We start from the raw sequence: 22,496 nt of genomic DNA on the forward strand, positions 1-22,496 counted from the left end.
GCTCATACACAACGGGTGCCAGCTGTATAATACAGTCGACACACTCCGACAGTAAATGGCAGGAAAGTCACAGGGGTCTGATGAGTTTCTATGCCAGCCTTGGGCACTGTGAAGGCCCCCAGGCCTGACAACAAACTTTCTGCTAAGCCCTGACTCAGGAAGGACTGAATAGGCAGTGCAGAGCATTTCCAAAGGCTGTAATAGCGCACTTTCTATAATTAAAGTACTTACTGTCTCTTTTCATTCAAGGCCCATGCTTCAAGTATTCTGTCTATTAAGTGGCATTTCAAAAAGAGCTGGAGGAGAATTGGAAGACAAATGAGAATATTGTGTGGAAGCAGAAGGGACAAATAGTACAAAAGCCTGAATGGGAACATACATGTTTTAATAAGATGTGGTCTCCTGCAGCATTCTGCTCACTAAGCGTGCTGTCTGTATTCTCACAGGGACTAGCAAGTATCAAAGCAATGCAGATTTCCACTTGCGTGTGAAGAAAATTGTTCCATGTGTATTTAAAAAACATATCCTATCAAGAAAAGAAAATATTAAATAATGTTAATTCATAATAGAGGAAAAACACAGAAGAATTACAAGTAGCTGTTCTAACACTAGAAAAACATTGAATAAAGCAAGGAACCAGCCTGTAACTGCAAAGCAGTCTTCTCTTTGGCACATTTATGGCATAGCAACAGACCCCACACTATTGTGGAATGGGGTCCTTTGATTGTATCCACTTTTTTAAAGAAATGTTTTTATGTAAAAAAAAAAAAAAATGCAATAGGTACCCTGAAAGCAGAATGTTGCTCATAGCCAGGGCATAATGAAGTAGCTGACAGGTGCCCTTTAAAAGTTTTTTTTTTACTGCACTTCCAAGAACCTAAAAAGTTATGGTGCAACTGATTTAACCTCTGGTATAATTAACAAAAAAAAATAAAAAATACTACTTACCAAAATAACTCCTATAGTGTTTAATTCAATTATCTCCATATTAATGCTGCGCGTGTTAGTCTGTAGTAGACTGGCTATTAGTCTGATCACATGTAACCGAGTATTCCCTACAGGTGGATCTAATACTCCCCATGTTGTCTTCATGACATCCGTCTATAAAGTGAAAAATTAGATGGAAAAAAAAATGCAAGAAAAAAAATATGATAAACGTGAGGTCATAAAAAGCAATAGGAACAGAGATGTACCAATAAAAAATAATGTTTGCCCAAAAAAAAAAAGTTACTTTTGGAGGGTCCAGGAGGAGCTGGTGAAAGGACGGAAGCTTTTCCTGAATGGCAGTCAAAACTGTTCTGTTAACTGAAAAGGCAGAATGGTTGAGACCTGGAGGGCAGAGGTCTATGTGCCCTTCAAATCTGAAACAAAGAAGGGAATTTACCTTACTATATAGACTGACGCAACCCAACGTTTCCTTTGTTTAAGAAAGTTACAAGCAACCAAGTAAAACAGATAAAAGTTCCAAAAGTTAGACTTTGTGATAGCCACACAGTTTGAAGTTACCAATGAGTCTCACAGTAATACTGAGACTTGACTGTCAACATCGGGTGCCCCTCCATGAAAACAATTATCCTTTACATTTTAATTGTGTCCATCAGGATTCTTCATTTAGGTTCTCTCATGCAGACCCACAACAGGCAGACATTTAACAACGTAGACAGCAAACATACAGAATTGCTTTTCAAACCAATTAAACTTTCCGACTTACGCTGGACGTCTAGTTTCTAGCAGAGTGAGCAGTATTTGGATTGCACTGACGATCGCAGAGTCATTCTTCTCTTTTACAAATATATTTGACAATAGCTGTTCTAAAATTTCTTGTCTAGAAACAGATGAACATGTTAACGGCATGTAAAACCACATAGGCATACAACGATCATAAAACTGTTCATCAGAAGTAACCGTAGTCTACCAAGTAATTTAGTCTGCGATTTCCGTACATCAACAAGACCTGACTTCCAGCGCAGAGGGAATATGCCTGACCTTTTGGAGCGCTGTTCAAAGTAAAGCTCTATTACAGCAGCAAACAGACTTTTAAACTGGTTCTGAAGGGGGCCTGATCTGAGGCCATTGGATGGGGTTTGTGATCTGAGGCTAATGAAGCCCTTGGAGTCTGAAGAATTGGGAGCCGTGTGATGAAAATTTTTATTTTTTCCCCTCTAAATCCTAGGTGCATCTTATAGTCTGAAAACTAAGGTAGGTAGTCTTTTTTTTGACGGAAGAAAAGCAGACAACCAGAAGGTCAGAGATCAAACTGATTGAACAGATTGAAAACAGTCTGTTTAAGGGTACTTTCCCACTAGCGGCAGGACGGATCCGACAGGCTGTTCACTCTGTCGGATCTGCCCTGCCACTATTTTTCCATTGGGATGGGGGTGGAGTTCTGGTGCAGTACGACAGTTCGCGGTGAGAGGCCACCGGACTAAAATCGACTTGCAGTACTTTTAGTCCGGCGGTCTTTCGCCAAGCACTGCCGTGCTGCGCTGGAGCTCCGCCCCCGTCTCCATTATAGTCATTGGGGACGGAGCGGTGGCACGGCATATCCGACAGGGTGAACAGCCTGTCTGATCCGTCCTGCTGCTAGTGTGAAAATAGCCTTAAGCAGACAGAACACAAGCTTAACATTGCTTGTCTAAATGAGCCTATACACTATTGATTGACACTATACATGCAATGTATCTAGGATGTTATTTTGAAATAATTCCACATAGTGTCTCAATGTAATCATGGTGAGGTAAACTCAGCTAACAGAACACTTCTTGCATAATTTAGAAATCTTTAAGGCCCCTTTCAGACGAGCGAGTTCCATGATTAGGACTCACACCGTATGTCAGCCAGAGAACCCGTCCTGACATCCCAGCACTGATGGAGGTTGCATAGCATTATATTGATTTATGATGCTAAGTAACCCTTACAGTTCTGGAATGTATTGGATAACACTGACATAATTCCATTACTGTAAGGGTTACATAGCATCTTAACTCAATATAATGCTTTGCGACCCCCGTCAGTGCTGGGAGGTCAGGACCGGAGCTGCGGCATACTCTCGCTGCGAGTCCAATGTGGGGAACTCGCTCGTCTAAAAGGGGCCTTAATCTTAGTTAAATTGCATACTTTTCTAGTGTAGCCAGAAGGGGGTCTGGTTCCGGGCTGTTCTGAACTTGTAACATCTGATCTCTGCTGAGACGTATAATTTCACAAAGAGATTGCGATGCATTTGAATGCCTCTGTAAGACAAGAACAATTTAAAGACTATGCACAGATCTAGAAACCAAGGAATTAAATTTTTTTTTAGAAAAAGGCAATGTAAAAAAAAAAAAAACAAAAAAAAAAAACTTTTTATAGTAAAAAAAAATAAAATCACAAGAAAAAGCCATATAAATGTGGTATCAATTTAATCGTACTGACCCGGAGAATAAAGATAACTGGTCAGCTTTACTGCATAGGGAACTTCGTAAAAACAAAACCCATAAAACTATGGCAGAACTGCACCCCATTTGGAAAATTTTCCCACTACATCATATGTAATATTAAATGGTGCCATTAGAAAGTACAACTTGCCCCCACAAAAAAAGCCCTTATACGGCTATGTGAACAGGGAAAAAAAAATAAAAATAAGTACAGCTACATGAAGATGGGGAATAAAAAATTTAGATGGAAAAAATAAAGAAAATTTGCAGGTACTTGAGGGGGTTAATATACTGAAAGCTACCTGTAAAAGGTACATGCTCAAGCAACATTGCTCGGGATCAGTACTCAGACAATCACCATGTTAGTCAGGCACCTGCTGTCCAGGATGATAAATCACCCATCCGAACTGTTAAACCCCCTAGATGCCTGTGTCAGTGAGCATGGCATCTAGGGATTCCCATTATCAGGTTTACAGGAGAGTGCCGGCTGATTACATTTAAGAGGTATTTTAGCTGTGGCAAGTTATCCACAATATAGGGAACAAGTAGATCTGTAGGGGTCCTACTTCTGGGAAATCCACCAAATGAAAGGAGACAGGTCGGGCATGCGCACAGCCACCTATTCAACTCTATAGGAGTTCTTGAGACAGCAGAGTTCAGCCCTCAACTATTTCCAGAATTCCCACAGAAATGAATGGTGCGGCAATGCACATGCTGAACCAGATGGTCCTTTCATTTCATGGCGGGAGCCTCACATGATGGGGAGTACCTGTTTTTAACTGGTGGGTATCCAAGCAGTAGAACCCACACTAATCTAATACTTATAACTTGCCACAACCAGAATACCCCTTTAAGCTGATCATAGAATACATACATACTACTGGTTTTACTTACATCCTCATCCTGAGTGGGGTGAACTAACTCTACAAGTCTCTGAATTATCTTCTCTTCATTTAGCCACTGCCGAATAAAAATTAAAATACAATAAAAAGTGAATGTTTTAAAATCAAAGCAGCAAATAGAGAACAGAACAAAAACACCAATACTTATACAAAGACTGCACTCCATCAGTCCTATAGATGTGAATGAAGGGGTGGACTCAACATGCACACTACCTCTCCATTCAGGGACAGGACTTGAGGATCCGATCAGACAACCCCCCCCCTCCCCAAACTCCCGATCCAACCCTCATCTATCCTGTGGACAGGTAAAGAATAGTTTGTGGTAGAACTCATTTAAGGCTAGTTTCACACTTGCCTGCCGGATCCGTCCTGCCGCTGGTCTCCCTGTCTGATCCGTCCTTCCGCTGTTTCGCCGGACCGGCGCTCCGTCCCCATTGACTACAATGGGGATGGGGGCGGAGCTCCGGCGCAGCACGGCAAAAGCCGCCGGACTAAAAAGTCCTGCATGTCCGACATTTTAGTCCGGCGGCTTTCACCGTGCACCGCTGGAGCTCCGTCCCCGTCACCATTATAGTCAATGGGGACAGAGCGGCAGTCCTGCGATACAGCGAAAGGACGGATCCGACAGGGAGACCAGCCTGCCGGATCCGTCCTGCCGCAAGTGTGAAACTAGCCTAATACTGCATATCTGAACAATCAAATAAATTGTGACACTTTAATGCTGCATCTAGAATTCCTTTATATTTCTTTAATTTTGTGTAGGAAGGTTTTTATATATAGAACAGAAAATCAAACAGATTGCAGAAGTTTTTTGGACCATGATTTGAATGGGAGTTTCAATTAACATTTTTTTTTTATTTTTTAACATGCAGTTTTTCACCCAGTACAGTAAAAATACAGTATGTGAGAAAACACCTAAGCTGTCATACACTCCGCAAAACACAGATACCAGCCATGTGCGTTCTGCAACTTACTCACTTATTAATATGCACAGGAATGTCCCGAGTGAGGTGTGGCTAGTCACTTCTCATCATTGCTAGAGAAGGTGAGGTCTCCCCACTGTGAGGTTCTCTGTCACACAGCCTCCTAATCTTGCGACTTCTTGCGAGACCACGCTGTACCATAGAGTCCAAGCGGACAGTGTCCGTCTCAGACCAGACTAAGATACTGTCCTGTCAGAAGCTATGGTGCCGCGTAGTCTCATGAAGTCCGAGCTCTCACAAGATCCCGCTGTATCAATACGCGCTGTGTTACGGAGATAGTTACAGCGGGGAGAAACCTCTAGCAAAGAGACGCTACCAGCCACACCTCTGTGGCTAGTCACTTCTGATGGACAAGTGTGATGCCAAAAAGCTTAGGGGACATTACTGCGTACTATTTATAAGTGAAAGTATGCCATGCTCAGGGACAAATGGCCAACTAGAATATATAAATACATAAATCACTGCAAAAGGTGCACCACAATGATATGCAACTGACAACACATGCTAATCCCTCAGGCTGATGTAAAAAAAATAAAATAAAAAAAAATTACTTTAGCCAATGTATTCCAGTCAGGAACACATCAGAGCCCTTTTGCACCACAGTCCATGCATCTCAGTGTGGCATGGGTTCCTACCACTAGACCAGTGTTTCCCAACCAGTGTGCCTCCAGCTGTTGCAAAACTACAACTCCCAGCATGCCCACACAGCCAAAGGATGTCCAGGCATGCTGGGAGTTGTAGTTTTGCAACAGCTGGAAGCACACTGGTTGGGAAACACTGCACTAGACTACCTATGGTGTGTGAACACGGTCTGAGAGGTGCTAAGATCCAACTCACAGCCAAGCTCCCACATACCTCCATAGTGACATCACTCATGTAGTGGGAGAAGGAATAGGGCTGCAAGCCCCCCCTATAACAGGCCATGTGACACAGGCTACCAGGTGCACTAGATTACCACCAGCATGTGGTCCTCTGCCAAAATCCTCCAATGTATGCATTTTTTGCTGGGGATTGCAATTAGCAATGGATCACATGTGGAGGAATTGCTCCTCTGGCTATAAACACGCTACAGTGTTTGGGGTTTTTTGAGCATTTCCTCCCATTTAGGCCACTTTATTTGTGATTTCTCTTTATATGTATGGAATGTGCTATTGTGTACCACTGGTAGCATTCTGTTGCACCTGGTAGCCTGTGTCATATGGCCTGTTATAGGTGGGGCTTACAGCCTCATCTCTCCCACTACCTGAGTGATCTCACTATGGAGGCATGTGGGAGCTTGGCTACGAGTTGAATCTTAGCACCTATCCGACAGTGTTCACACATCGTAGGCAGTCTAGTGGTAGGACCCATGCCACACAGATACCTTAACGGTGGTGCAAAAGGGCTCAGATGTTATATACTTACATAGTTAATACAGCTATATAAAAAAAAAAAAAAAAAAAAAAAAAAAAAAAAAAAAAAAAAAAAGACATACGTCCATCAAGTTCAACCAAGGGAAAGGTGGGGACTCGAATCCCAGAAAAAAAGTGAGACTCAGATTTCTACACATTTTCATAAGCATGTTTTTTACTTTTATGAATTCGTCTAACCCCCATTTAAAACTGTCCACTGTTCCTGCTGTGACCACGACCTGAGGAGTCTATTCCACAGATGCACAGTTCTTACAGTAAAGAAGCTTTGACGCTTCTGGAGACAACTTTTTCTTCTCCAGTCGGAGGCAGTGCCCCCTTGTCTTTTGTGCGCATTTTACATGGAACAGCTTTTCACCATATTTTTTGTATGGCCCATTTATATACTTATATAGGTTAATCATGTCTCCCCTTAGAAGTCTCTTCAAGACTAAATAAATTCAATACTTTTACTCTCTTCATAACCAAGACCCTCTATGCCCCTTATCAGTTTAGTCGCTATCCTCTGTACTTTCCAGCTGCAGTGCGTCCTTTTTATAGACTGGTGCCCAGAACTGGACTGCGTATTCCAGATGAGGCCGCACCAGCGCTTTGTAAAGTACATTTGTCCACATTAAACCTCATTTGCCAAGTTGATGCCCTAACAGGAATACATTGGCTAAAGTCTCAGTTCTTAACATCAGCTTGAGGGATTAGCCAGTGTTGTCAGTTGCATATCATTGTGGTGCACCTTTCGCAGTGATTTATGTATTCTTATATTAGCATCCACACATTATCCCATCTTGTGTAGGATGCTTTTATGGCACACGTGGTCTGCTGCTGACATCCTCCATTGTATGCCTTTTTTTGCTGGGGATTGCCGCTAGCAACGGATCACATGCAGAGGAATTGCTCCCCGGTTACAAACACGCCACAGTGTTTGGGGTTTTTGGGCCACTTTATTTTAGTGATTTCGTTTTTTGTATTTTTTGTTAGAATATATAAATCTCACTTTTTAGGATTAGTGAATTGGTAACAGGTACTCTTTAAAGGGTTTACCAAACTTCCATGTGCCACGTCCAATGACTGGATGCAGTGGCGCATACGACCACGGGACCTAAGCACACTGAATAGAGTGGTGGGAACAGAGCGTTGGGAAGCAGGTAAGTATACTTCCTTCCACAGGTCCCACTGGGTGCAGGAGTTATTTAAAAGGGAACCTGTCACATTAAACATGGTGTCTGAGCTGCAGGCAGCATGTTATAGAGCAGGAGCAGTTGAGCAGATATATAGGTGTATGGGAAAAGATTCAGTATAATTTGTATTTCATTCATCTGTATCTGCTTATTCTGGGCTTTGATGTCCAGGAGGCGGAGCCATCAGTGATTGACAGCTATATGTATGCATGGTCAGAGGGAAGACTGTCAATCACTGATAGCTCTGCCTCCTGGACATCAAATCCCAGAATGAGCCTGGATATGGATGAATGCAATACAAATTATACCGAGTATTTTTCCATAAACTTATATATCAACCTGCTCAGCTCCTCCTGCTCTATAACATGCTGCCTGCAGATTTAGCATTTTTTATGGGAACAGATTCCCTTTACCACACTGAAGTCTGACAACTCCTTTACATTACAAGAAAGAGGTAAAGACTTACATTTAAGACGTCTTGCCTTAGTTGTGGTGGCTCAATGCACGTGAGAAGTCTTAGCAGCAAATCCATAATAGCAGAGGTTCCTATATGTTTTATGATCAAGTCAACAAAATCATCTTTTTTCTTTAAAAAGGCTACAATCTGAAATAAAAAATAAAAAAAAACACATGACTTTACACAGGTGCCAAGAAGTGTCCTAGAGCTAGTCTCCCTCCCCAATATCAAAGTGTTACAGATACACCGACTCCTACAATTCAAGGGGTATTCTGGAAACTAGAAGTTATCCCCTATGCCAGAGCTGGGCCCACAAGATCCCTAGTACAGAGGCCCTGATTGAGCAACAGGTCAAGGTTCATCCTCTAGGAGTCTTCTAGATATAGATGCGTGCTGTGCAGTCCCATAGAGATGAAGGGAGCCGAAATGCCCATAGCTTGACATCAGCAGCTCCAATTTATCTGAGTGCAGGACCCCCTGTGATAGGCCCACCACCGATCAGTTACTCACCCAGGGAATTGGGGATAACTTTTAGCACCTTCTTTCTGCTAACCGTAGGGATATTCATATAAATAAAATGAAGCTCCAAACTAACTTCGGAATTTGTCTTTTATAATCCCTGTACCCATTTAGATGACCAACTTTGCTTTACGTTTTTTTTTACTGACAAGTACGATGTATTTCAAAAGCTAGCCGACTTCTTACAGAGATGTGAACTGCATAACACTGTAAAATGTAATTTAAGTGTTTTAATATGTAGCAGTAAGTGAATGCTTCAGGCTGCGATGTGAAGTAGGTCTGCCTATGACTGAACATCTAATACTGGATTAAAAAAAAAAAAAATCCAAGATGTGCAGAATAAGGGTGGATACACAGTTTTTGGGAGTAGCCCTTTAAGACAGTTTACTGCTGTATTTTATGTCCCTTGGAGTTTTTTTTTCGCTTTAGATTTCCTATAAACTTCTCCATAGGAGGGGAAAAAAAATACATTCAGGGGGAAAAAACGCAAGTAAAATACATGATTGGAAAATGCCCCACCCCAAAAAATAAAACACAAAATAGTAAAATACGTATGAATTTCAAGTTTTTTTTGTTTTGTTTTTTTATTAAAAGTACGACAGCACCCTTAAGGTTCTGCATTCTGATACAGGAACGGCTGTAACTTCTAAATGGCCTCTGAAAAGATTTGTATGCAAGTCTTAATAACTAACCCCGCTGATGTGATGCGCCACACTAAGAGGTAATCATTCTGGCACATCTTCAGGAGTTTTGTGCACCAGAAAGCGGCAGAGAGCTGGCACAGATTTCAGCTACAATGTGCACCAGTTCCCTGTAAATGTGTCGGGCAGAGGAAGGCCCGCACATCGCCCTTGCCCTCTTTTTGTAAAAGTGCCAAGCATGGCAGAAAAAGGGGATGGCGGTGAGGCAATTGAAAATTGTACGGCAAAACAGCACTTGCAACAAAATATACAACTTTTGTATGCCACAAAACCAGCACACACTAATGATATATTCCCTCCCCCAATCGTATATATACCTGTTCAGGTTTCCGGCTGATTAAAATGCTTAAAACTTTGCTGAAGAAGCTGGCGAGCAATGGATTCAACGGTGAATCGTTTAAAAGAAAGCTGTATAGTCTTTTGAGTAAAGACTCGTCTTCGCCAAGTCTGTCATTTATCTGCGACACATCTGAGGTCAGTAACTCGCAAGATAAATTGGGGTACCTATAGGTGAATGAAGACAAACATTAACGGCTTACATAATCAAACGATATAGGAATCCCCTCTTTTCAGGTACGACTACGCGGTTTATGCGGCGGCCAAGGCTCTTTTGCTATGCCACAGAGGGAGCCTGCTCATGGTTCGGCTCCATTCAATGGATCTGCATGAAAACCCACAGCAAAAATGGCTGCACGGTGCTGTGGTTTCTGCTGTGGGACACAGAATATTTTGTTGCAGACAAAATCCTCATTGTGAACCTACCCTTAAAGGGAATCTTTCATGTGAAATTTGCGGTACAAACTGTAGGCAGCAAATTACAGAGCAGGAGGAGTTAAGCAGAAATATTAGCGGGAAAAGATTCAGCAGAACTTGTAGTTCACAATCAGAGCTAAACCTCTGGTCTTTCAATGCTTAGGAGTCCAGTGGGCGGTCCTACTCAATGACTGATAGAGATACATATAGAGAGCTGGCAGTCACTGAACAGGACTCCAAAGCACAAAGAGCAGCGAAGTATGTTAAATACTGTGCACTCATGCTGGTAGTAATTTGATTTGGCCGTACTGCACGTTGTGAGCACCATGTTCTAGTGCGGTCTTGCACTCCTTGTCATGTGTCTACTATATAAGGCTGAGATTCCTCCAAAGTTGATCCCCAGTCAAAACAAAGGGGATTAGGATCCATTTTCTGTCCGCAAGAAATACATGTGCAAAACTGGTCCCCTATATGTCAAGTGGAGACTTCAAATGCATAGTAGCCAGTCATGTAATCTTCACTAGCCAGTTACCAACACTGTGCCATAGTAAAGGATCATTTTACTCTGACCGTCATGAGTTGCTACAAAAAAAAAAATAGACCACCCACACCATTACACAAGGCCCGATTCTGCATCCAAACTACAGCTGCAAACTCCAGGCTGATCAGTTTTTATGAGCCAAAGTAACAGCATCATAAGGGCCACATTCGAGCACCCATATTACAGCTGCATGTCCTTCTGATGCTGTTAGTTTGGGTTATAACACCCATAGTCAGACCAGGACGTGTAGCTAAATTACGATTAGCATGTGCCCATATTATAGCCATCTAGACCAGACACATTGGTGCATTTAGATGAGTGCATATAGGCAATGATATGACTGCATTCAGTCATTTAAAGCTGATGAGAAACCAGCATTTTCATGCAAAGATTATTGTGCACAAATTTGTTCGCATGCGATAGTTTACTCGCTTAATCAAGGATCACCGACTGAGTAGATATTAAAGCAATCATTTACATCAACCATGGTTTTTTCATCTGCGAAATATCACATGATGTACATTTACATAGCACAATTCAAGGGCGACTAACGATAAATAGTTTATGCAAATGATTAAATTAACAAGTGAAAGAACGTTCTGCACATTCGTTCAGTCGCTACATTTACATTACGTGATCATCCAACATGAACCGTTAGCATTTGAACAGTAACAATCTGCTCATCTAAATGCGCCATCACACGGCTCTGTTCTATCAAAGAGGGGTTATAGTGATAACATTTGGTCTACATAGTTGACTAGTCTAGAAGATCACAAGCTCTTACTTGTAGCGAATTTTCTCATCCATGTCCTGTGGAGGTTCCTCGGTGATGAACGTCACCAGATCTTCCAAACATTCAGATTTTAATAAAAACTCCACAAGTTTACGATTCTGGGCTTTGCATTCTTGCAGAATGTCCTCCTCGTCCATGAGCTCCTTTAGTGTCACCTCATCTCTTTCTAAGAGGGTGTCTATGTGAGATGAAGAATGTAGGTCGAACTTCCAAAACATACTTGGCTGACGAAAAAAAAATAAGTTAAATTTTAACACATTAAGTACAAATTCTGTAGTTTTCTTGAGACAAACAGGTGATGCAAAACAGAGGTTTTCAGATAATTCTGATGGCCGAGCCTCAGGAGAGGTCATCAATATTAGATCAGTGGGGGTCCAACACCCAGGAGTGCCTGACGATCAGCTGTTTGAAGAGACTGCGGCACTCTAGTGAGCGCTGTACATCGTTCATTCACTTGAGTGGGACTGAGCTACTCCTAGGCCATGTAGCCAATAAACAATGTCACTGGAGCACAGCAGCTTCTTCAAACAGATGAATCGGGTGGCGGGCGATTTAGTCATGGGGGTGCAACGTTATCGCTGGGAGTCAGACCCCCATTGATCTGATACATATGACCTATCCTTAGGATAGGTCATCAATAGGGATGAGCGAATCGACTTTGGATGAAACATCCGAAGTCAATTTGCATAAAACTTCATTAGAATACAGTATTAGAGTGTATTGGCTCCTATGAGCCAAAGTTAATACTTTGTGAAGCCTCGCGGGACTTCGGGTAATAACACCGGATGTTTTCATGTCAGTGTGCAGGGAGAAGCAGCAGTGAGTGTGGGGACCAGGAGCGGCGCCGGGTAAGTATATTACCTGTGAGGGGCCCGGCACATGGTGGAAGATGTTTCAGAAATCGGAAAACCCCTTTAATACCGACTGTAAAAAACCTTTTACCGAACTCCGGCTCTGTTTCAAGGTTCCACTTGGAACCAAAACAGTGCGGTAAAAGGTTTTTAATAGTAGAAATTAATTTCTGAAGTTATTACACAAAGTTCCACAAGACTTTGCGAAGTAATAACTTCGGCTCATATGCGCCAATACACTAATACTGTACGGAGCACTTGCTCTGTACAGTATTCTAACGAAGTTTTATGCGAATCAACTTCAGATGTTTCATCTGAAGTCAATTCACTCATCCCTAGTCATCAATATTGAACTCCTGGAAAACCCCTTTATTAAGCAGGAGTATAAACTAAAGGTGCATTTACACTGCGCCGATGAGTAGACAACTATAGGGAAGGCAGCGCTCCCTCCCGATAATGCCTGCGCGGCAGTGGAGGAAAGACCAGCACTTACATGCAGCAATCACCTCCACTGTATGAGGATGAGGGATGGTTACCATTATCACTCTCTCTCAGACAGATTCATTGTTTCTGGACAGCAGATCACCATTCACACAGTAAGATCTGCTGCCCAGAAACAATAATTGAAGGCGTCTGTATGAAATATGAATTGACCCGATGTTTCACTCATTCATCAGGTGATCTGCAGCACTTTTACACAGGCAGTTTATCAGGAACGAACATTTCTAGGAACATATGTTCCCGATAATCTGCCCGACCATTGGGCAGTGTAAATGCAGCTTAAGACCTTAACGAGAGCTTTAACCATTAAAATAAACAAGCTGGAATAGAAAAATAAAAGGAAAAAAGCATTACAAACCCCTGAAAAAGGATATGCAGAACAAATCATATACAAATCTGGAAGAAAAAAAAAGCAACTAAAACAGTCACTGACCACTTAATAGAAGTACAAGGGGTTGAACGTTATACATAGGAAGGCAGTTTTATCAGTCATTACTGAACATGCAAATTAATGGGGTTTTCAGGTTAAAAAAAATAATTAAAACAATGAGGTTTGTTTTTTCTTAGCACTGCATCACTCCAGTTCTTCCTTCAGGTAAATTGACAACTGGGTGTTACTGTTCAGTAGGACGTGTTCCTACCTACTAGAACGCTAATCAGAGCAGAGAGTGCAAGGATACTTTCGCACTAGCGGCAGCCTTCTCCGGCAGGCTGTCCCAGTGGGGAAACGGCCTGCCAGATCCGTGCTGCCGGAGGTCCGGCCGCATCGCAGAAAACATACCGATAGGCGGCTGGAATAAAACTACGACATGTTGTAAGACAAAGTGCAATGCAACAGCTCACTGCAAACCAAATAAAGTACAAAATTGCATCATAATTGCAAATGCTATACTAATAAGTTGAGATGCTTGGCAAATCATTTTGTACAAAATTTTTTGAGCCCGTCTGCCGCACGTCAAGGCGATCTCTGACTGTTATTTGTCTAACAGTCTTGTTCTCAGCCATAGCAACGTGCCCCTGCGCTTTGGGATGAGCTGACTGACCCCCCATTTTTTTTCTTTGTAGCTTGTGCTGGAGGTGTGGCTGCCTCCTCAGTCGTGCACTCCTGACCAGCTCGTCTGCCCCATAGGCTGATTTTAATTAGTGTTAGTATATAGCTTGGCCTGCTCCCCCTCACTCACTGAAGCCATTTGGCACCAGGAGAGAGATAGTGTGTGGACTCTCATTGCAGTCCTTGGTGACCTTTTGGCGCCAGGGGTGATGTGGAGTAGGCCCGGCATGCATGCTGGTAACTGCTTTCCGTGGATATAATGGAGGCCATTTTGGCACCAAAAATGACAGAAATTCAGGCGGATCCAGCATGCATGTGGAACCTGCACTTTCTGAATCATGTGATAGCCGTCTTGGCACATGACAGGTAAAATTTAGTGTTAGGAACCAGTCTAATAATTTCGTACAAAATGATTTGCCAAGCATCTCTAACTTATTAGTATAGCTTTTGCAATTATGATGCTAGCGGCGATCTAGCAACCCATGTCCTCAGCTCTATACCCAAAATCCTGGTGACAGGTTCCCTTTAAAGGGGTTTTCTGAGATTTTTCTACTGGTGATCTGTCCTCAGTATCTAATCGAAACCTGGGACCCCTGCTGAAAAGCTGTTCGAGAAGGCACCAGTGCTCTCACCTTCTCTCAGCTTACCAAGCACAACGCCGGACATGGTATAGTGGTTGTGCTTGGTATTGCCGCTCAGCCTCATCACATGGCCTAGGCTAAGCTGGAAAAGGCTGTGGTACTACTGCGAGTGCCGATGCTTATTCAAACAGCTGATGGGTTGAAGTCCCAGATGTCTGACCCCACCAATCAGATACTGGTAACCTATCCAGAGGATAGGTCATCAGTAGAAAAGTCTCAGTAACTTAAATGACCATGCTCACATCTCTGCCACAATTTAGGCCAAAACAGCAAAGGGTGGGTTCACATCATGTTTTTGCCATCAGCTTAACGTATATGTTATATATAGACACACATACATGCACACTGTACGCTATCAGTCTAAGGCATCCGTTTAATGTATATGTTTACATTAAACATGGTAAAAACGTGATGTGAACCCAGCCCAACACGTGCGACTGCAACGTCGACATCCCGTATACTGCACATAATAGACACTGACCCCAGCATTCTCATGCCATACACTGCCGAGGGCAGTGACCGGCTGCAGCGATACACGGACGTCACCGCTGCAGCCAAAACATTAAAATCAAGGCTGCTGCAGCCTGGTGAAGACAAATTGGTGGCATGGATCAAAGAGGCCTCTAAAAAGGAGAGTTTGTGTCCTTTTATTACTAATGTAACTGCCTCCCTGCAGTTTTCCCCAGAAACTCCTGACAACCCCTTTAGTGCACTCTGCACCTTCGGCTTTGCTCAGCTTTCCTACAGTGTAAAGCACAGATCTAATATTTTATGAATCCGTATGCTGAAAAGTGGAGCCGGCAAGAGACGAGAAGCGCTGCTGGTGGTTTAAATAGAAGGTTTAGGTACCGTTTACACTACAGCTCTGGAGATGGGTTAGAGCCTTTCATGACCCCAAAACCTGAAAAGCGATCATACAAAAGCAAAAATTACATCTAATCAAATACATCACCCTATAGGAGGGGCTGCCCAATTTTTGGAGAAGGGAGTTAAGCAGTGCCTACCATAGCTAGAAAAGAACATATTGGTGACTTTCATAATGAATGTGGGTAAATGGATAGAACTGCCCGTCTACAGAATTGGATTCTCTTTTCCCCATCCCAATTATCAGACAAGGATATCATACAAGGCAAAAGGCATAGGCCAGGCATCCTCAAACTGCGGCCCTCTAGCTGTTGTAAAACTACAACTCCCACAATGCCCTGCTGTAGGCTGATACCTGTAGGCTCTTCAGGCATGCTGGGAGTTGTAGTTTTGCAACAGTTGGAGGGCCGCAGTTTAAGGATGCCTGGGAGGCTATGTATCAGAAAGTAGGAAGATTACAATATGGAGGCAAAAGGTTAAGAATCTGAGCAGAGTAACATTCAGTTACGACAATGCAGTGAGTACATGAACGCCATTGACATGCCTAAATGACAGAGTGCAAACAAGTTAATCACGTACATCTCAAATATATCAATACAACGTATCGCTGTAGCATGAATGCACAAATATAAAAACAAATTAAAAACGGAGAAGTGCTCGTACTGCTGCAAACATGTTACTGTGAAAGGTCAGAATGTTTCTTCGAGGCAAGATGACATTAGGGGGTTCTCATTCAACGGGGGCAGGTGAAGGCAAAGAAGATTAGTCCATCACATTCCAACTGAAAGCTGGGTCCCTTGGAATAAGGAAAAACAAGACTGAGAAAAGTGGCATGATGAAAATATGAGATCTTTTAGTGTAGATTCACTGTGGAGCCACCACCAGTTCTGGGGAATTGTTTGTACAGTTCCTTGATACACCCTAAAGCCATGATCGTGTGGGGATGCGCACACATTTTTTTTAAATTACACCATGCATTTCAAGCCTTTTGTTTTTCTGGCTTTTCATTTTGTAAGTTTTTTTTTTTTGTCTTTTTAGTTCCTATAAAAAGGTGACTTTGGAAAAAAAAACACCAGAAAATACTGCATTATCTGCTGCTTCATACGGCAGTCTGTAGACTGAGGGTACAACCGTCACGTAATCAATGTCACCGTACCCTAAAAGAAGCACTCCCATCTTTTTACCAGCGACTGTATTTGAGTTATCCCCTCCCTTCTGATCCTCAGCTTTGTCATGTGACCAACTCTGAGTTTCCAAATGACAGCATCTTGTGTGTTGACAGGATGCCAGTTTCTGTATATATTCGTATGGAAGACTCAATGTCAGTCTCCCAGGAATGACTAGAGAAGCAACCAACTTCCTTCCAATGCTGATCATGTGATACAGCTGAGGAACAGAAGGGAGGTTATAACTTGCAAATACAGTCACCAGTAAGAAGGTTATCTTAACTGCAGATTACAACTTTCCAACAGGTCAGAGAATAAGAATTTTTGCGACTGCTTCTTTATCACTAAGGCTGAGTTCACACTTCAGTGATTTCCATCAGCAAATGGGAGCCAAAGTGTTGGTCAAAAAACACAGAACAGGTAGAAATCTTTCCATTATACCTTATCTGTGTAGACTCCTCTCCTGGCTTTGGCTCACAATCACTGACAGAAATCACTGACCAAAGCACTGAAGTGTGAACTAGGCCTAATGCATATTCTGAAAGGGAGAACTTGCAGCAAAGCAAGTATATTAGAAAACTGCTGTGTAAACAATCAACTGGTGACAAGTAACTCCAAAGTGAAGCTACACTTAAGGTGGCAGACTATCAAGATTAGATCGTTAAGGCTAGGTCTACATGACTATTTGTCGCGCTACAATTTTTATAATGATAGTCTATGGTGTCGCACTGCGACATGCTGCGATTGACACGACAGTTGCAAAAAACCTATTCAAGATAAACTACCATTATAAAAATGGTCACGCCACATTAATGTCGCGCGACACATGTTGCAGCAGTTAGTAGTGCTTGTACCTAGTAATACAGCTCAGCGCCATCACTAGGATAAAGCTCCAGTGAGTTGTAATACCAGGAACAGCCACTGCTAAATGTATGGCGCTGTGCCTAGTCACCAATGGAAAGGATGCAGCACTCATCGCAGCACTGCAGCCCCTTCAGCTGCAGACTTATGGCACGCCGCGAGTCAGACCACCACTAAATAGTCCTGCACAACCTCTCTACCTTATGATTTGACCCAAGGAAGCAGCGAACAGTCACTGTAGTTGCTATACAAATAAGGCTACTTTCACACTAGCGTTTTGGCTTTCCATTTGCGAGATCCGTTCAGGGCTCTCACAAGCGGTACAAAACGGATCAGTTTTGCCCTAATGCATTCTGAATAGAAAAGAATCCGCTCAGAATGCATCAGTTTGTCTCAGTTCAGTCACCATTCGGTTCTAAAGGCAGACACCAAAACGCTGCCTGTAGCATTTTGCCATTCGCCTGACGAAGCGGAGCCAAACTGTGCAAGTCAATGAGGATGGATCAGTTTTCTCTGACACTAGAAAACGGATCTGTCCCCTATTGACTTTCAATGGTGTTCAAGACGAATCAGTCATGGCTATAGAAGATCTAATACAACCAGATCCGTTCGTGATGGATGCTTGCAGTTGTATCATTGTAACGGAAGCGTTTTTGAAGCTCCATGGCGGATCTGCAAAAAACGCTAGTGTGAAAGTAGCCTAAGAATTAAGTGCAGGGAGCCCTGAGTTACATGTAAATGTTAGTCATACACAAGTATCTCAGTGTTATGTGAATGTAAACTGGTTATTGCATGATGAAATGAACACACCATGATAAGATGAGATGGGGGTTGGGTAGTGAATACCATAGAACAGTTTTATAGGCATTATCACGCATTTTCTTGCTCAGCAGTCATGATGGGAAGGGGGGGGGGGGGGGGGACTGCTGCAATATAAAAGATTAAGTTACCATACCTGTCGTTCCTTGTACATCTGTGGTTTAAAACTAAGTTAATAAAACAGCAAAGAGTCTTAAAAATTCCCATTTAAGTTTGCAAACGTTTAAGGGGCCTAAAAAGAAAATGGTTACCCAACACTTACCTGTTAAAATGAGATAAAAGGTTAAGAAAATAAAACAATTCTTAGTAGCTTCAGCTTCTGGCCCATTACAGGGTGTCCTGACTACATTAAAGAGAAATCTGTACAGAACACTCTTCCTCCTAAAACAAAAGAAAAAATATAAAAATTAGGTAACTTCGTACCATTTCTATACAGACGTTTTACACAAAGCTATAATCAATGGGGGAAAACGAGGCAGGTTTGTGCAATACCCATGCCACTGCTGCCCTAGCGCCGCCGTGTCGGATATGGCAGCTCAGCCCTGTTCATTTGAATGGGGCAGATCAGTAATATTAGACGCGGCCATGTAACAAAGGAGTCACAGTTTCTGCAGGCAAGCTGCCATGTCTACTGAATCTCACAGAACCACTAACACTCGGTCAGCTATGTCTTGTAAGCCAGGTGGAACACATACACATCGATGGAAAAATCAAGGCAAATATATTCAAAAGTGTAGAAACTTATTACTTGTATTTCAGCTTTCCATTCAGTTTTGAAAACCTGGGTGCAAAAGTGTCTCTGCATGTGGCCCAGGGCTCTGACCACATACTAAAGCTCGACATGGGCCTGCTCCGTACATGGTGGAGCAGGCCCAACCCGTGAGCCTGCTCTATACATTCCCTTGAAAGTAATGACATATGGACATAATGCACACGTCATTGGTTGTCCTACAACTCTACTGCTTGGGAGTTAATCATAGCACTTTAGCCGGTGTTCCGGAATTTTCTGCTACCCGCGTCAATTCCGGTAGTGACGTAGGAGGTTTGTCTCTCACCTCTGCTTCTCATTGGCTCTGCCGGGGGTTTGTCGGCGCAGGCGCGGAGGATTCACCCATAGCGTGAACGCGCCGAGGGTAGCAGAAAATTCCAGCCCACTGAGCATGCGCGAAAAAGACGGCCGAAGGTAGCAGAAAGTTCCAGCCCACTGCGCATGCGCGAAAAAGACCCCCGAAGATAGCAGAAAATTCCGGCCCACTGCGCATGCGCGAAGCCGGAATTTTCTGCTACCTTCGGCCGTCTTTCGCACATGCGCGGTGGGCCGGAATTTTCTGCTACCCTCGGCGCGCTCACGCTATGGGTGAATCCTCCGCGTCTGCGCCGACAAACCCCCGGCAGAGCCAGTGAGAAGCTGAGGGGAGAGACACACCTCCCACGTCACTACCGGAAGTGACGTGGGTAGCAAAAAATTCCGGATAGCAGAAAATTCCGGAACACCGACAGCTTACCTCAAGGACCATCATTGTGAAATCTGACTGTCCGTTTATTCTTTCACATCTGCTATTGGGGTACAGTCAGGTTAGGCCATGGTGTTTGGCCTGCTTAACACCAACAATCATTTTTGTGGTTCTCTGCCACTAGCAGCATACTAAACATGAAATCTGACATATCAGAACTGGTCACCCAGATTAAAATATGTGGATTGTCTCACGTGGATCACCTTTATGGCAAACCAAATGGTCACTAAGTAATCCTACAACGCTGGTTTGGCCACCGCTTCCTCTAGTGTCAAACAAATTTAGTTTTTTTTTATCCAGCACCACTATATAAATAAAAAAAAACATTTACTGGATTTTTCAGACTAAAGATGCAATTTCCACCCCCAAAAGTGAGAGAAAAAATAAATAAATGTCGGTGTGTCTTGAGGCTAGGGCTACACGACAATTTTTATAATGGTTTCGACACCATAGACTATAGACATTGGTGCGACAGGTCGTAGTGTAGCCCTAGTATTATAGTCCAAATGCCAATGGGAGCAGCACTGTGCTGGCTGTACTCACCCTCCCTGGTCTTCTCCCAGGTCCCGCTCTGCACTGTGTCCTGACCGCCTACAGTGTCAGGATGTAGTGCACGTTGGTGCGTCCTATGACCTGAGGCTGTGTCACAGTGCAGCACAGGCCAGAAGAAGCGGTGCAGGGAGCAGCAAGTCCTAGGATGCCGTCCAGAGCAAACAAAGTTAGTTAATTTTTTTAAGGTCTGGTCTGATTGAGCTTGGGGGGTCTGATCTGAGGTCTGATCCAAGGTCTCCTGAAGAATGGGGTCTGATCTGAGGTCTGATGGAAAAATATATAGTTTTTTTATTTTCCTCCTCCAAACCCTAGCATCTTATAGTCCGAAAAATACTACATGGAGAAAATAAATAAAATCAACGCCCCCCCCCAGATGAGAAATTAATGAAGCCACTCCCAAAGCAGATTTTTTTTCGTAGTCTATGTAAAAAATAAGTCAATTTTTGCGTTAAACGTGAAAGGTTTGTTTGTGTGAATGTTACTCCACCAGGTTTGAGGAAAAAGTAACTCAGTGAAGTAATGTGCATTTTAGCATCCATAGATGACCGATGCACTTGCACACACTCCGCTCTTCATAGACAGGAGGCAGCAAAGCGCTAGGCATGATGGAAGATGTCACAGTTCTTAACTGCGACAGTCATCTCCAGACAGCAACGGGACATTTCAGGTGATGTGCAGCCTGCAGCCTCCGCCACCTCCTGTCTCTGAAGAACCCTACACCCAGCGGGGTACAAGGGTAGCTACAGGTTTCATCTAAACTAGCGTGTTATGTTTACTGTGCGTCATTATGTCGAATCACATGCTTTAATCACGGATCTCAGTTATGGAAAAGCATCATATGACTTATGCCAATATTTGGCCGCTGCTTATTGTTCTTGCATCATATGCTCCCACATACTATTGATTTACTAAAAATTGCCGTTTTGGCTTGCACAGCTCGCAAGCTGGGGGGGTAATCTATCAAGTGACTGCACCACTTTGGAGGCATAAAGTCACAAATTATGGTGCAGGTTAATAGTGACATGGACTCCAGCATTGATAATTTTTGTTTTGCTGGCATCAAGCACTGGCAGAGAGGAGTCCGGATTATTCATGAGCTGCCACTATCCCCACCTACCCACCGCTGTTTGCTAGTTTTGTTCTAGGTAAGTACTTCACATGTGGCAGATTTTACTGTAGAAAATTTGTCACTGAAAATCAGTTCCACTCACCTGAATGGAGATTGCAGAAATTTGCTTGCGCCAAAAGGATTCCATTCAAACAAATGGAAATAATTTCCATGCAATAGGCCCACGCCTCCATAACAAACTTCTCTGGCAGCGCTACCAGCATTAACCTGTATAGGTGCCGCAAGGTAACTCAGTGTGCAAGACATGTATGGAGCGGGCTCAGCATGCACCGGATGTGTAAGGCTACTTTCCATTAGCGGCAGCCTTCTCCAGCATGCTGTTCCGGCGGGTGAACATGTTTGCCGTGCTGCGGCCGGATCTCAGTCACGCCCCATTATTGTGAATGGGGTCGGAGCAGACTTCCCGCGGCAAGTCTCATGTACTAGCGGCAGAACGGATCCGGCCGGCTGTTCACCCGCCCGAACAGCCTGCCGCTAATGTTAAAGTAACCTAATACAGCTGACACGCAGTTTCAATGACAGGGATTGGAGAGAACTCGAGTGCTGGTAATTCAACCCCCTAAGATGCTGCTTCCAGTAGCAACCACAGTATCTGGGCTGTTAGCGAGGGGGCTTCCTGTCCTCCGTTCGGACCCTCTTTGGCAAAATCGAAAGGATGTGATCAGTGGCTCTGGCAGCCTAAGCACCACGCCAGTACTTAAAGGGAACCTGTCACCTGGATTTTGGGTATAGAGCTGAGGACATGGGCTGCTAGATGGCCGTTAGCACATCCACAATACCCAGTCCCCATAGCTGTGTGCTTTTATTGTGTAAAAAAACAAAACGATTTGATACATATGCAGATTTACCTGAGATGAGTCCTGCCCCTGACTCATCTCATGTACAGGACTCATCTCAGGTT

General features: G+C 43.3%; 1 protein-coding gene across 2 annotated transcripts in view; it reads right to left on the reverse strand.

Annotated features, from left to right (window-relative positions):
* Positions 1-218: 218 nt before the first annotated feature.
* The window catches only part of LOC122920367 (serine/threonine-protein phosphatase 6 regulatory subunit 3-A-like), a 40,121-nt gene continuing 17,843 nt past the window's right edge, over positions 219-22,496 (reverse strand). Inside the window, exons 2-13 of one of the 2 annotated variants that reach the window (XM_044269808.1) lie at positions 18,663-18,781; positions 16,218-16,350; positions 11,638-11,870; positions 9,877-10,063; positions 8,349-8,486; positions 4,308-4,373; positions 3,118-3,230; positions 1,712-1,825; positions 1,232-1,361; positions 949-1,101; positions 380-526; positions 219-296 (exon numbers count right to left, since the gene is read on the reverse strand). In XM_044269808.1, the coding sequence (XP_044125743.1) occupies positions 228-296; positions 380-526; positions 949-1,101; positions 1,232-1,361; positions 1,712-1,825; positions 3,118-3,230; positions 4,308-4,373; positions 8,349-8,486; positions 9,877-10,063; positions 11,638-11,870; positions 16,218-16,229 (1,362 nt within the window). In that variant the 5' untranslated portion in view covers positions 16,230-16,350; positions 18,663-18,781 and the 3' untranslated portion in view covers positions 219-227. The remainder of the gene's footprint in view (positions 297-379; positions 527-948; positions 1,102-1,231; positions 1,362-1,711; positions 1,826-3,117; positions 3,231-4,307; positions 4,374-8,348; positions 8,487-9,876; positions 10,064-11,637; positions 11,871-16,217; positions 16,351-18,662; positions 18,782-22,496) is intronic. The other variant, XM_044269809.1, reaches the window with a different exon arrangement.

Source organism: Bufo gargarizans, chromosome 10, assembly GCF_014858855.1.
Source record: "Bufo gargarizans isolate SCDJY-AF-19 chromosome 10, ASM1485885v1, whole genome shotgun sequence".
NCBI classification, from domain to species: domain Eukaryota; kingdom Metazoa; phylum Chordata; class Amphibia; order Anura; family Bufonidae; genus Bufo; species Bufo gargarizans.